Source organism: Tachypleus tridentatus, chromosome 7 (assembly GCF_004210375.1).
Source record: "Tachypleus tridentatus isolate NWPU-2018 chromosome 7, ASM421037v1, whole genome shotgun sequence".
NCBI lineage: Eukaryota > Metazoa > Arthropoda > Merostomata > Xiphosura > Limulidae > Tachypleus > Tachypleus tridentatus.
The window spans coordinates 61,813,241-61,828,458 of record NC_134831.1 but is presented as its reverse complement, the minus strand read 5'-3'; the positions used below and the strand labels follow the sequence as shown (position 1 = coordinate 61,828,458).

The window sequence follows — 15,218 nt, the reverse complement described above, 5'->3', positions numbered from 1 at the left end:
TTCAAGTTACAAATCAGAAAGTTTAATGTATAATTAAAAATCACAAAGTTTATCACAATTATCAACAGTGTTATTAACTTCTTTATGATTTGCATATTTGTAACCATTCCATTTTGTATTCTACCCAAGTTATTTTTAAAAGTATTTTCACTTACATTAGTGATTCATAAATATATAAAAAGAAAATTGATTTAAATATAAAATCTGAATTGTTCCAAATACTTTTGATGTTGATAACTCTTGTGAGATATTATATACTAAACAGGTCAGTTAGCTGTTTCAATAAAATAGTTAAATAAATATTTCCTTTATTATACACACAACTAACTAGACAATTTATAAAGTGCTAGGAATATCCAAGTTCTTATGCACCAGAGACTGACCTCACAACCATTTTATGATTTTTTGTTTTTATATTATAAATTGTTTAATACAGTAATCATATATTCACAACATTTTGCTGGTTATCAGTAAACATCAAAAGGCTTTATTTGCACAAAATATAATTTTTTTCAGTCTGAAGATTTTTTCTCAGGCATTTTCTTTTCAAACCTTGACTGTCTAACTTGTAGAGTAATTTTTATATTTTAAGGTTAAAAATACTTTTATGCATCAAAAAATTAGATATGTGAAATACTTATAACTTCTGGATAATTATCAAAAATTACTGTTTAGAATAAAATTATACATTTTATCTATTATTTTCACAGTTGTATCTCTGTATGGGTGTGATCACTCTAACAACTGACCTTGTAACCACCATAAAAATTAGGAAGTACATATAAATTATGCTTTCTTTCATTCTAGAATGATTACAAATTATAAACAAGAAACCACAAATGTTTAGTCTAAATAGCTAAAATCTCATGACTTATCCATCTGTATGTATAAATATACAAACTTTTATTTTCTAACATTACAGAAGTTACATTGACACTCATGTTACCATGTTGAATAGCATAAAACCGGCCTTTACAAAATGACTGGTCTTGGTTTTGTCCTAGTGGAGCATTATTTTGTGAAAGTCCATCACAATTTGATATACATGTCAAATATATTATATTATATTAATACATTCGACATTATTATTATTATTATTAATATTTACAAATAATTTCTTAAATTTAAGTTATTTTACTTGAAACACAATACATTAAATAAGGAAGTATACAAAACTATGATCTCTTCTACTTATGGACTTGATATTTATTGCTTGCTATAATTTGCAAAGCTTTGTCAAAGTTTGCACATGAAGAATTAAAACAAAATAATTTTGTTAGGTTTCATATATGCATTTGAAATAACAAAAATATTATAAATTACTATATCAATATCACAGAAATCCACTATAATTTACCAAGCTTAGTAACTAAGTTGTATTTGGGTCTACAAATATATTTCAAACAACATTCTCACTTACCTCTTCTTTCAAAACAAAAAGACAAAATCTTGGGAATTTTCCATTTTCAAGAGCCTGAGAAAATACGCAGGAGAAGTTTACAGCTCTTAATTTGTTATAAAACCATAAACGACTGAAGCAGATGTATTTAAATAAGTATTTCCAAAAATGGAAAAAGTGGGTAGGGTCACCGTGTTTGATTCACTAAACATAGTGATATACCAGCAAATAGAAAAGATAGTAGGCTCTTATTTTATATTCTAGCTTTTCAATATATGTAATTTGAAGTTTAAATTCAAAAGAAACTATAGGCTTTGTATTTGGACATTACAAATATCTAATTTTAACCAAAACTACATTGAACATACCATATGATGCTTATGAATTTTAAAATATTTACCTTAATTTAAGAAATTAACTAATTAATAATACTAAAATTTAAAATATAATCTGCAATGTGATTCTAAAAATATTGACAGAAAGTCATATAACATTAGTTTAGTAAAATTTTAAATGCAAGTCAAATATGATGACATGCTCTTTGACCCCTGACCAAGGTTAAAGTTAGTGAATTTTTATATGATTGCATTGCTCAAGCCAAAATCCAAAAACTCTTATTATAATTTAAAAATTAGGCTATGGACTTTATCATTATGACTGCATGTAACAGTCATAGAATTTAATTTTGTGATTAAGATGTTACATATAGACTTTTTTGGTTTTTTTTTTAAACAGTAACTGCAGGCTTAGATAACTTTTCTATTACTGCAGGCTCAGCCCACAAATAAGCTTTTTTGTACTAAGCTACTTAATATTTGTTACCAAAGTCCTAATTCCAGAACTGACCATAAATTCATCTCAATAATTCATTTAAGGTTTACTTCAGTTTTATTTTGTAGTCTGGTAATGCACATATTTCTAGTTTTCTTTAAAACTGTACAAAGATAGCACAAATGTTCCAATATGCATTGTTTTCCAAGTTTATAATACACTTTAGACTGTTGGATAATTGTTTCTTATTAAAAGTTGTGGTCAGTCATTAAGCAGTTTAAGTTCTTCTGATACATGCACATCATTAGTATTAATGAAGTAATTTTGAAAGATACATTAATTTACAAACTTTATTACTTCTAGACTAATTACATTGAAAAGTTACATATTCAGTATTAAGTCAGTAAAATATACTACAGATAAGCCAGTGCCCATTACTAGTCCTTAAAATACTCCAAATTTCATGATTACATTTAAAAATCATATTTTAAAGACACAACAGAGTATGCTTGCAGAGGTATGAATATGTGTGCACAAAAAGCTGAAATACAAAGACTAAAAAGTATTGGGTCTGGAGTCTGTTCATCTAGAAGACATGCAGAAGAGTAAACCAAAATGTATTACAAGCTTTAAGTAGCCACAAGTAGGTCTAAGTCCAATCATTAATGGCTAAAGTGTCAGTCTTGAAACCTCTATTTCTCATCAACATTTTTTTTTTTTGGGGGAAGGGGGATAAATAGTTACTGAAATTTTAGTCCTGACAGCACTCTGATTACAGAGCACGTTTTTCTTGCTTCATAACAGTAAGTCTAGTTGAACAACTGTAATACAAATCATTTTCCCATTTTCAAGGGATTTTGTTGCATCTACAAATTGAAACTTGGTTTAATTATATTTTGCTGTGTTGTATTTGATGTTAGATAGTATGGCAAATAAGAGTGAGGCCAGTTACACTAATTTAGGTAACTTAAGTGTTGACTCAACGAGCTGACCATTTCTAGCATTGGTTCCTTTGCATAGTAAACATATTTCCGTAACACATACATTCAGACTAAGGCATATGACAAATACATAAATTAATCTTTCAACACATTAATGTAAATTTGTAGAAACAGGTTTCTTTATAATTCATCCACAACTGATTACTTACTCAAGAGAAAATATTTTTCCAAATTTTGGTTTACTTCCTACATCTGATGATTTATTTTATATACTTAATGAAAAGGCAATGTCTATATCAAATACTCATTTACATGCAGTACATAGATTTTAACATTCTTTAGAATATGACTGGTTAATGAAGTGAATGTTATTTTTAATTATACAAAGAAAATGATATTAACTTACTCTGTAGAATGTAGTATTGGTTATACTGTAAGTTATCAACCCTGAAGTGATATCTGGGTCAGTAGCAGACAGGGTCAGCAGCTGAGTATCCACTTCAGTGTTGACTCGAATACCTTTTGAAAAATAATAAAAATGTATAAAATAAGAGTTTTTTGTTCACATCAAATTGATCAACAACAAACCTAATCAAAGTAACAACCTACTAAAAGATAAAATACTCTTAACAGGTTAACAATTCATTGCAATATCACCATTTTTACCCTTAAGGAATTTTTTTTTTTGGTAAATGTGTTTATGTTACATACTTTCAAATCCACTATAATAAGCTGTTTATAATTTCATAGTACAACCTTTTGTTTCATTCATCTTTTTGAAATGTTCAAAAATCATTTAAACAACATATCTAGGCATATTCCTCACATCTACTATTCTATTCTTCTTTATATACGAAAACAAGATCTACAATTTACAAGTACCCAGTATCCACAACTTTTGTGTGACAAAACTTAGAGCTTCTTAGACATTCATTGCTTGGTTTATTTTGGATAAAAGAAAAGGAAATTTGTCGTACAAGTGAAAACAGTTGATTTATTTTTTCTAAGTTTATCATGGCTAAACAGTAATATTAGATATAAAAGTTAAAAGAATTAAATGTCAAGAAGCTTTAGGATTTATCTCAAAATGTTTGTGCAATCATACTGATTTGCCAAAAGCACGGTAGCCTCATGACTTTTGTTACATTATCTACAACACATATAATCTAAAAACTTTGTGATCTAGATCTCCTGAAATGCATTATATGCATGGCCAAAGCAAATACATCAGTGTAAGAATACACGAGAAAAACGATTAGTACATGGTGCAGATTCTAAAGCACAATATGAACTTATGAGCATGTCATGGTATAGGCTCCATAGCACACTGCTGCAAGAGGGTTAACACTACTGTTAGTGTTAAACTGTTTATAATACTCTTAGAATATTTTATTTAAGTGCTATTCTTGATCAAAAAGACAATACGATTTATGAATAATTCAAACAAACATCTAAGTGCAGTCTCAAATCATTCTATGTACCTGCTTTTATATTTCCTTCTACACTTGGTATGTCTGGAATTTTCAAGGGTTGTATCCTCTCAAGCAAGAACTTTATCAATTTACTTTTTCTACCCCAACAAATATAGTACTATCCCATAAAAATGTTAACAGAGCATGCATTACAATAAAATGAAAAATTAATAATAAAAAACAATATGTCGTAGAATAAAAGCTACCAAAAATGATATTGTTTAAGAACTCACCAAGAACATTGTTAGCTTTTTTGAATACTGGAGAATTATCATCAATGTCAATTATGTTTATATATATTTGAATCTCTGTAAGATCATTTGGGTCATAAGGCTTAGAAATGTGCTGAACAGAGGATGGTGAAGCTTTCCCAACTTTAACAGTCAAACTGTATTGATCTTTTTCTTCTCTATCTATTCTTTTCTTGGTGAATATTTCTCCAGTGTTGTTAGCTATTGTTCTGATTCCAAATGCTTGATTTTCATGCCCATCTGCAAAAAACAGCTGAATAAGGTATGCAGACATTTTATAAATCAGATCACTACCAAATAAAGGTAAAAATGATGTGCCACAAAAGGGTTAGAATGTGTAGTGCAACATGATACAGATTATATATATATTGGTAATATATTTATTACATATTCCATAAATGTGAGAATAAAATGGCATTAATTCTTCATTCAAATCAGTAAACATTAGAGAAAATTCAAGTTCTCACTGCCACTTTACTAGAAACTGAAAAACAATATAAAAAAGTTAAAAGTATGCACTCATATTAAATACAAATTGAACAAAAGTTAGGCATTCTGTATTTAAAACGATTTTGGACCCTCACCAAATTTTAATAATTCTTGTTGCCATGCCTAGTCATAATCTGTCTGACAATAGTCTTTCACCATAATTTCCAATGCAAAATGCTCTGTTGTAAGACTATCATATCCAAAAGTATACATACTGTCTTCCTCTGTAAACTTTGCATGATCCATCTATTACTCAAGGATAATAGTTTTCCAGTGCCCATTTCAGTGCCTTACTACACTGCTATAGTTCATGTCACCACACCCTGTCATGCTCTCTCTCAACCACACATCTTGAAAATACTCCCACAGTGCAGTTTTCATTGAAAAAAAAGGCTTGGTCATAAAGCTATCTGGTCCAAAGCACACCATTCCTTCCTAATTGTTTTCCATAATCAATGTAGTGTGTGAAAACAATAATTTTTAGCATCAATTTCAATAGTCTGAATGCAGAGAAATCCACTAGGCATAAGGACAGGTATGCATTCATATAGAATATCATAAACTTGCATTTATTTCTCTAGTTGTTTGAGAAAAGTGACAGCTGAACAGATATGCTGTTGAAGCAACTTATGTTGATGTTACTTGCTTGACTGTGCTGTGTAAAATTGCTGGGACACATGTACTATTTTTGCCACTGATCTTTGTGTTTGAGGATTCTTATTTGTTACAACACTTGTTTTTAATCATGGTTCAAGTACAATTTCTTGCAGGTCTCTTCATGAATGGTTCTGGTGTCCCAAACTTATCTGTTGTGCTATGTTTCCCAATGCCATAATGTAGAAAGAATATTCCCATGTTGTAAATTATAAACCTCCTACGTGAATATGTCTTTATGCATGAATATTTTGCATTAGAAAGGACAGTTACATGGTCTTCCAAAAAGGGATAACTTGTAGGGGTAACAAACTATGTATAAAATGTCAACAATATCAACTCATCATTGAGAGAGATCCAAATCTGAAATTCAACATGCCCCCAATATATATATGTAACTGTTGGAGGGTGGTACCCAGATGAGAAAGAAACAGTTAACCCAATGAAGATGGTGGGAGATAAACATGAGGTGGAAGCCATATGCCTGATCAAAGTTTTCTCCAATGGATGACAGATGTTGGATCCCAGGAAAATGGGAAGTTGCCAGATATTACAGACTAGATGTGAATCCAAAGACTCTAAAAAATCTCTAAAATCCAATTGATGGGAAAAAGGAGCTTTTATGAAGTCAGGAATATAACAAGATGGTAGATGAGCCTGTGAAAATACAACATGTTTTCCAATAAAATTCAAACAGCAAAAAACCATGTGTTAAGAGATAGGACTGAATAAGACAACATTGGCAAGGTTGGAGAAAAGAGGGAAATTTTATCCCTTTAAAAACTCCTTTGGGGATTGGTGGAGCACCTCAGAAAGGAGGTGTATGTTAGAAAATACTGTACGAAATCTGCAAGAGTAAAAAAACAAACAAACCAAATTAGTCAACAAAGGTAAGTTTGTCATGGCAAAATACAACAGAAAGAACTAACTGTTGCAAAATAATAATTCATGGAAGTAACTACTTTGTAGAATGTGTCACATTCCTATTGATGGAGGGTTGTCACATGATTTACACGTGAGACTGAATTGAACCACATTGACTGTGGGGTATGTGGAAGTTCAAGGCTTGTGGCATGCAAAAGACTTTTTGGGTATAGAAGTAGCACTGAATGAGAATAGCTATACACATGAACAGAGGCAATGTACCATATCAGAATTAATATAGTTAACATATCTGTGTCTAGAAGAGTTAATAAAAAATTTGAAAGCAATATGGGACCTAAGCTGCTAGCTCATCAGGTTTATAATTAACCAAACCTTTGATCTACCTGATAACAATATTATTGTATCATATTCTTTATGCAGTGGGGACAATAATATTTTTAGATAGTAATAGAGTTGAACTTTCTCAAAGAAAATTTACTTAAACTTATACTGGTTTTCTCAGTACCATTCAGCACAAAAAGAAAACAATTTCCACAAAATGCTTACAAAATTTAAAAGAGAACACTTTTAAGGAAAGCTAAGAATGCAGTTCATACTGTCAAGATCATAAAATAATACAGATACAACATTTCAAACAGAACAAACATGCTACATTAAAGTAAACAGACAATTAATTGTATTAGCACATAAACACAAAGGTAAATAAAAAGTAAATAAAACCACCTAATTTAAAGCCAACCTATTCATCAGTACTGAAAAAAACGAAAGACTTATCAAAAATCCAATCTCACAGTCATTGATTGATTAATCAACAATATTGATAAGAGAATCAGAAGCTCCCATGAAGGTAACTGATCATGCTGTCCAAATAATTACTGGAAATGTCACCGTGGTAAGTCATGGTGAAAAGTTCATTAAAAAAGATTAACAAGATTGTTTTGTATGTTAATTACAAAAACTAATTTACTTTCCATATTATTTTAAGCAGTGAAACCTGATTTAAAAAAAAAAAAAAAGCAGTAAGCTTTCAGATTTACTTCTAAGCTATGGGAGAGTAGCAATAACAATCAAGGTCGATAAAAAAAATAAGAAAAATATTAAGCACTTAAAAGACAATAACAGTTTCACAGTTATGTGTAAATGAGACTTACCTACCAAGGCTGAGATATGAATCTTCAACCAAGATTTATGTTATTATAAAGGAACTGGATGATCACTTGATTGTCAAAAGTAAATAAACTTCAACCTCTATTACATGACTTCATTTGAATTTTTGAGAAATTAAAAGTAAGGCAACAAGGGATTTGACATTAATGTAAAACAGAACTATAGCACCCAACTTTTATTTCTCATTAGTAGTATGAAATTTGGCCACTAGAATAACTGCATCCAATCCCACCTTTACTTAGTATATATTTACAAAACTAATTAACCTCTTTCCTTCCATCCATCCATATTTTATCTTCCATTTAAAACATTCTACTACATTTGAACTAACTTTATAATCTAAGATATTATGCCACACAAAATATACCTTTCAAACAGTTTTCAAAGTTGATTTCATACAAACTTATTAAAATTGATAAGTCAACTCATGTGAAGATAAACAGAAACACAAATTCAGTCTAGTTACTCTTTGGATGTGTTCAAAATTCTAAAACCTGAAAGAATCACAGCTCAACTTACAAGAAAAATAGTAGTAAATAATAGCATTTCGCCCAACATCCTCATCTAATGCCTTTACTGATCCAACCACTGTGTCAAGAGGAACTTCTTCTTTTATCTTCATTTCCACAGGTTCTGAATTCTGAAATGAGAAAATTTTGAAGAATATCTGCATATCAGTAGTTAAATTAAAAAGAAAAACCTAAAATTTATTCCCTTTTTAACAATTATGCCCTACAAGATTGCTGTATAGACGTTTTTATGACTTAAAAGCAGTTATTTATTGCACATTTAGTAAACATATATAATTTACAAGCCTTTAAATATAATAATCGTTATAGAGTATATACCTTTTACAAGCTGATGAGAAATGATTACATTTATACATGTCATAAGACACTAGTATTAGGCCTATTAGATTTTAAGTACTACATTCTTTATCTAGTCCTTACCACAAGGTGTACACAACATAATAACTGTTAATGTATCAAATATCTTAAATAAACAGTGTTCCAATAACTGCTGTGTTTGTTGTATCCCAACCAGCCACAAGATCTCTGGATTGAGCAAAATGTGTCATTGACAATGGATATAACAAACATATAGTAGTGGCAATAACATTATTGTACACTCTTCTAATTCTTGATAAACAATGTAGTGTTTAAAAATACATGAAGTCTAACACTAATGTCTTATGACAAGTATAAATGCATAAGCCCTGACAAAGCGATAATAATGAAAAAGAGGTTGAAAATAAAAGTGTTCATTAAAATAACTTTAAGTATGAAGATAATTTTTTTCTAAAACCTGCTGTTGAAAATGTCTAAACCCCTCTAGTATACACCACAAATTCTGGAAAATATAATGTATATATAACTCTTCAATAACCAGGCAAAATATTTTCATGTTTTCAAGTTCTGAGATTCATACAATTAACATTAATATTGCATAATCTTATTTTCATATAATATGCCTGTGTACATCATGACTTTTAACTTTTTGTTTTCAAAATATCTAAAAACCTGTAGATGTAACAAAACTGAATTTACCACGGGTCGGTTGAAATGGGGATCATTATCGTCTACATCCAAAATAAAAATCCTCAATACTCTGTGAGCCTCTTGAGGGGGAAATCCTAGATCATGAGCCACTACAATCATCTGAAATAAGAATGCTATATGTTAATTATGATCTTCTAACCATAACTTTCAGCAATCTCAATAAAACAATTTTTTATTTGATTTAAACATTAATATATTTTAATGTTAACATATATGATACAATGAAAAGAGAAGATAAAATAACATTTCAAAGTCTTTCTTTTTTTCAGTTTTTGTTTTAAATTATAAACTACATTTTGCAATAATCATTTTAAGAAACTATTTTAAATCTTTTTTTTTAAACTGAGATTTTCTAGCATTATTTTCACTTAATAAAACTTTAGAATGTGATGTTTAATTAATAATAATAACAGAGATAAACACAAATATTTTTAATTATGTTTTAAAACTATTCACTAGATTCTCTAATCTTGTAGAAATATCTGTAAACACTAATTATAACTCCTAAATAGACATATGATAATTAACATAATGCGACTAACTTTAAATTAAAATAAAATATGTACCTTAATGAAGACAAATTTATGTTATTTAATCATCACAAATTTAAAAACATATTAACTAAAACTTAGTTTCTGTAAGAGTAACAAAGTCAAGCTGTAAGAATAAAAGTAAAGATAAACCATGATTAATACAATGTGATATGCAACAAATGATCTGAAGTAATAAAATATAGTAATTATACAATACTCACATTGTGGTTAGTTATTCTCTTAAAAACATTTATCTCTAATCACAATCTCATATCAGTGTTAAATAATTATCATTTTCATATTGATTAACATGATATTAACCTAAACCTAGATATTTGATAAAGTTCAACATAAAATGAATATAACTAAAACAAATTTCTATTAAAATATCAATTTACAGGCAAGATGAATCCACTCACATAACCTGAGTAATGTCATTAAATTTGGCATTTTTGTTTTGTCAAGTTTATAACAAAAAATGTTTATTTAAATACAATATTAATTGGTGTAGTTTTTAGGATATACAAACATTATGCTCTTTCATTTCATATAGAAATCCATATAAAACTCCATGGGTGACAATATCATTGACCTAGCTGGGATATTGATAGTTAACATTGCTTGAACCTATACTGAAGCTAGTTCCATTACAAGTTTTATTTAGATCCTGTAAGTTTGTGTTCTCAAATATTCCAAAATGTTTCAAAATAGCATGTACAAGTTTACTACTTCTTTGAATACTTGAAGAAGTCTGTCTTCCAAACACACATTCTCAATGTTCCTTTTTACTAAGGGCACTGACCAACTTTGATAGGTTGGGTCTAATTTTTGTTTTAATGTAGGCATATCCTAGAACGGTCAGTATTGGGTATGTTACATCTGTTTTTCAGTAGAAGGAAGGTTCCAACCACCTTCACCTCCATACCAAAAAGCATAAAGGAAAGAACTTTCCTTCAGCTGTCCTGGGTAACACTCATGAGTGCTGACTCTGCACATATGTAACACTGGGCTATAAGGGAACTTGACAATTAGGCAATGGTAAGATGTGGAAGCCATATAAAACGAGTCAACTCTAGTCCAAAACCAAACAGTGTCAGGTATATTTTATCAGGTCCCTGGTTGGAGGAGGGTTCCTACTAACTGCACAAATGAGGATTCATGTTGGCAAGTCCTGCACCCATCCAATACCAAACCAACTAGAAACCAACAATCAAGCAGCAGTAAGATAAGGGGAAACCAACTAGAGGGATGAACAGTACTTAGTGGATCATCTTCAGAACAAAATCTAAAGCATCATTATGAATTTGTCATCTGTTCTAAAGAAGGGTTCATGATATCTACATCAACAGAACAATACCACCCAACTTTCAACTAAATTGAATAGTAACACTGAGGAGAAAACCTCCATGATTCACCACACCTGTGGCAAGGAACTGGCAAGTGGCAATTATTCTTGTATTCTGCTCAAAGAAAGTGTGTAAAAGCTCAGAAAAATGCAACATCTTCAAATGGTGCAACGAATGGTGAATCTCAAAACTACTTTACTCAAGATAGTCCATGAAAAGGTAAAGTATGGATTAGGTCTTGTTTAGCAAAGAATATTCCACAAGAAAACATCTAATGGTCTTGTGGAACATCCCAACTCATCAACAAGCAGTACGAGTCCTAACAGTTACATGGTGCAGATTAAAATACAAGTATACCCTGACAGGCACTGCACACCACACAGTGAGATCCTGAAACATTGGGTAGGGCTCCTTTAAAGTTAAGAAAGAAAATAAACATACCCAGTCAAAACCAGTAAGATGTATGGAGAACTACAATGGTAAGAAGTCTATATTACAATGAATAAGAAACAGCCAGATGGTGAAAGTAATGTACAACAAATGTAAACAGGGTAGTCCACAAACTAGTCTGCCTGATCACCTTCAATGGAATACAGAAGTGAGCAGCCAGTAAGAGAGAAAGATATCATATTCGGAGAGAGGTAACCCAAAAGCACAATGAGAATCCACACACCAAAAAATATAGGCTAGATAGATAAACTGCCAAAACCAATCCATGAGAGTAATATGAGAAAAATCTAAGGCAGAAGAGGAGTTTAAGGAATAGAGATGGGAGATAGAATCTCGAAAAGAGAAAGTGCAGTTCAAATAAAGTGAATCTTATGTATAAGACAGATAAAATGATCAAAATCTATTCAAGAATAAAACCACATGCCACACATTTTGAAACGAAATTCACAATCAGGGCAAAGGATAATATATGAATGAAGGAAAAGAAGACAGGAAAAATCTATGGTATATACATAAGATTTCCTATAGCCACAAGCAAAAAGTAGCATGAAATATGGTTTAGGTGTAAGATGGAACAATGAGCAAAAAGCCAAAGAGTCAAAGCAAAGAAGGGTAAGAACATGGAGAACAAAATTCAGGCCCCAATCAGGAAGGACAGCAGAACATGAAGGATGAAGAAAGAGAAGACAAGAAAAGAATGGGAAAATTGGAAGGTACTCAATATTGCCATCCTGTAGCCAGCAATGATTGAAAGTGATAAGCTTTGATCAAACAATTATGTGAAAAATTCTGAAAGATGGAGGACAAAGCTAGAAAGGGGAGAAGCCACAAAGCAGAGACCAATAATGGAATATACATCATTTCAATTTAAAGACAAAAAATGAGGACAAATGAATGAAACAATAAAGAAGGTAGGCTACACATAAAGAAAGTCTGGAATATTACATACAGGACTGGACAAAATCTATGCATAAAGACAGATTGTTGGTATCACTAGTTATGAGAGGGTTTGGTTTGTTTTGAATTTTGCCTAAAGCTATACAAGGGTTATCTGCACTAGCCATTCCTAATTTTGCAGTGTAAGACTAGAGGGAAGGCAGCTAGTCATCACCACCCACCACCAACTCTTGGGTTACATTTTTACCAATTAATAGTGGGATTGACCGTCACATTATAACACCCTCATATCTAAAAGGGCAAGCATGTTTGATACGATGGGATTTGAACCCATGACTCTCAGATTACGAGTCAAGTGCCTTAACCACCTGGCCATGCTGGGCCAGATAAGAGAGGGAGTAACACAGCAGGGAGAGTAGGGATCATGAAAGAGACACATAAAGAGAGGACTGGATAAAGTTCACTAGAAGAAACCATGACAGAGCTGGACACCACAGAGCCATATGAAGGACTCAACATGGAACTTAAGGAATGAGGGAAAGCACACAACGGAGAATATTAATATAATGATAATAAGCACAAAGAAACAAGTTGGGAAAGACGTGACTGAATGTACACACAGGTATAGCTGACAGCCAAGTGAACAACATACCAGAAAGGGGAAGTGTGGTGTCAAAATGAGTGATAAAAAAAACTGCAAGTGGAGGGACCAAACATGAACACAGCTACTAAAACAACAAAGGATCGAGAAACCATTTCACATGTAGTATCATATTAGGGCCCAAGAGACTATATGCAAAAAAAATGGAGGGACCTAGAATATAACAAGTAATGAGATGTATATGTATAAAATGGGACCACACAAAAAAAAAGTTAAGAATGTGGAAACACTAAGAGTAAAATGGGTGTACTTGGTGAATGATATAGGAAACAAATGTAGAGTTGGCTCTATGGATCATCACTAGCCATACAGAAACCATCATAAGAAAATTATTCAAATTTTGAGATACCAAGAAAAGCAATAAGTTTGATATGAAGGCGAAATAGTCATGGAACCCTGACCAGAAATCACCTGAGAGTTGATCATGCCCAATCTAATCAAGGATACATATGGAAACTGATGAAAACCTGGAAAAGAACTCCTAATGTAGTACTGAGATTTTTGAGACACTAGGTAAAGTCTCTGAGTAAAGAAGAAGAATGGTAGAGGACAAAGAAACCTGAGCAAGGATTTAATAATTGGGGAAAATTCATTGGAAACATTCAAATGAACATACCCTAAGGAGATAAATTCCATGAAAGCCCAAGGCCTTAAAAGAGAGAATTTCTAGCGCAGTGAAAGGAGGAAAGGATATGGCATGGAAAATTCGTGGTTACAAGAAACCTACTTGAAGTAAAAATATATTCTCGAGATGGCTGTTATGCATATTGAAACTTGAATTAAAATAAAGTACAGAACAATGTTTTGACCTTCTTAGGTCATCTTGTTAACCTGAAGATGGCCTAAGAAGGTAAAAGCATTGTTTTGTACTTTATTTTAGTTAAAGTTTCAATACCAATACCAGCCATCTTGATGGTATGGGAAACTAACTGCTGGGTCCTGTAGAAATGCTAACTGAAAAATACCCAAATGAATGAGATACTGAGTGGGTGTGTGGTGCAACTTCTCCAGGTTGACCAACCACCCAGATGCACTGCCTACTAATGGAGGAGAAGAGTATGGTTGTAGGATGTTTACTGGGATTGAACAAAGTGAAAAAATAAGCAAAGATGCCCACCTTGGCCATCCCAATATTGGCAGCAAAAGACCACTGTAAGGTGAGAAAAGCCCTTGAAGTAAATTGAGGGGGAGATGAAAAAAAACTGACTGAGACATGAAATATCTGACACCAGATGCCTATCCACAGACCCTTTGGGAACAATGGAAAGACAATAACAAAATCCTGAAAAAGGAGGAGGAACTAGGTGATATGGACAAGAAACATTATCTTTCAGAGTAAAGAAAGCAGGATACAATGAATGAGGAGAGGAAAAAACAAAGGGCAAAAGTCCATAAACTAAACTAATAAAGGAGACAACTGTGGAGCTGGCTCTGTGGATCATCACTAGACATACAGGAACTATCATAAGAAAATGATTCAACTGCTAATGTTTTCCAGTCTCATCAAGGTTTTTTCACAGGTTTTAATCTACTACAGTAAGTTATTGGTATTTTATCGTACTTTTGAGACTGGAAACAAACTTATTTTTAGAACTGTATATTAAACAATCAATCATTGTTTTTTTAAATAATCATGATTTATTTTAAACACTGAACATTACACAAGCGCCAACAAATTTTTAAACTTAACTAACTGAGCTCTTAACTCAAAAAGTATAGGGTGGTTATCACCAAGACTGACTG

General features: G+C 31.5%; 1 protein-coding gene across 2 annotated transcripts in view; it reads right to left on the bottom strand.

Annotated features, from left to right (window-relative positions):
- Window positions 1-15,218, bottom strand: part of Cad74A (cadherin 74A) — a 98,243-nt gene that overhangs the window by 12,920 nt on the left and 70,105 nt on the right. For both annotated transcript variants that reach the window (XM_076512038.1, XM_076512039.1), the window contains 4 exons: window positions 9,577-9,687; window positions 8,549-8,669; window positions 4,817-5,074; window positions 3,518-3,630 (listed from right to left, as the gene is read on the bottom strand). In XM_076512038.1, the coding sequence (XP_076368153.1) occupies window positions 3,518-3,630; window positions 4,817-5,074; window positions 8,549-8,669; window positions 9,577-9,687 (603 nt within the window). The remainder of the gene's footprint in view (window positions 1-3,517; window positions 3,631-4,816; window positions 5,075-8,548; window positions 8,670-9,576; window positions 9,688-15,218) is intronic.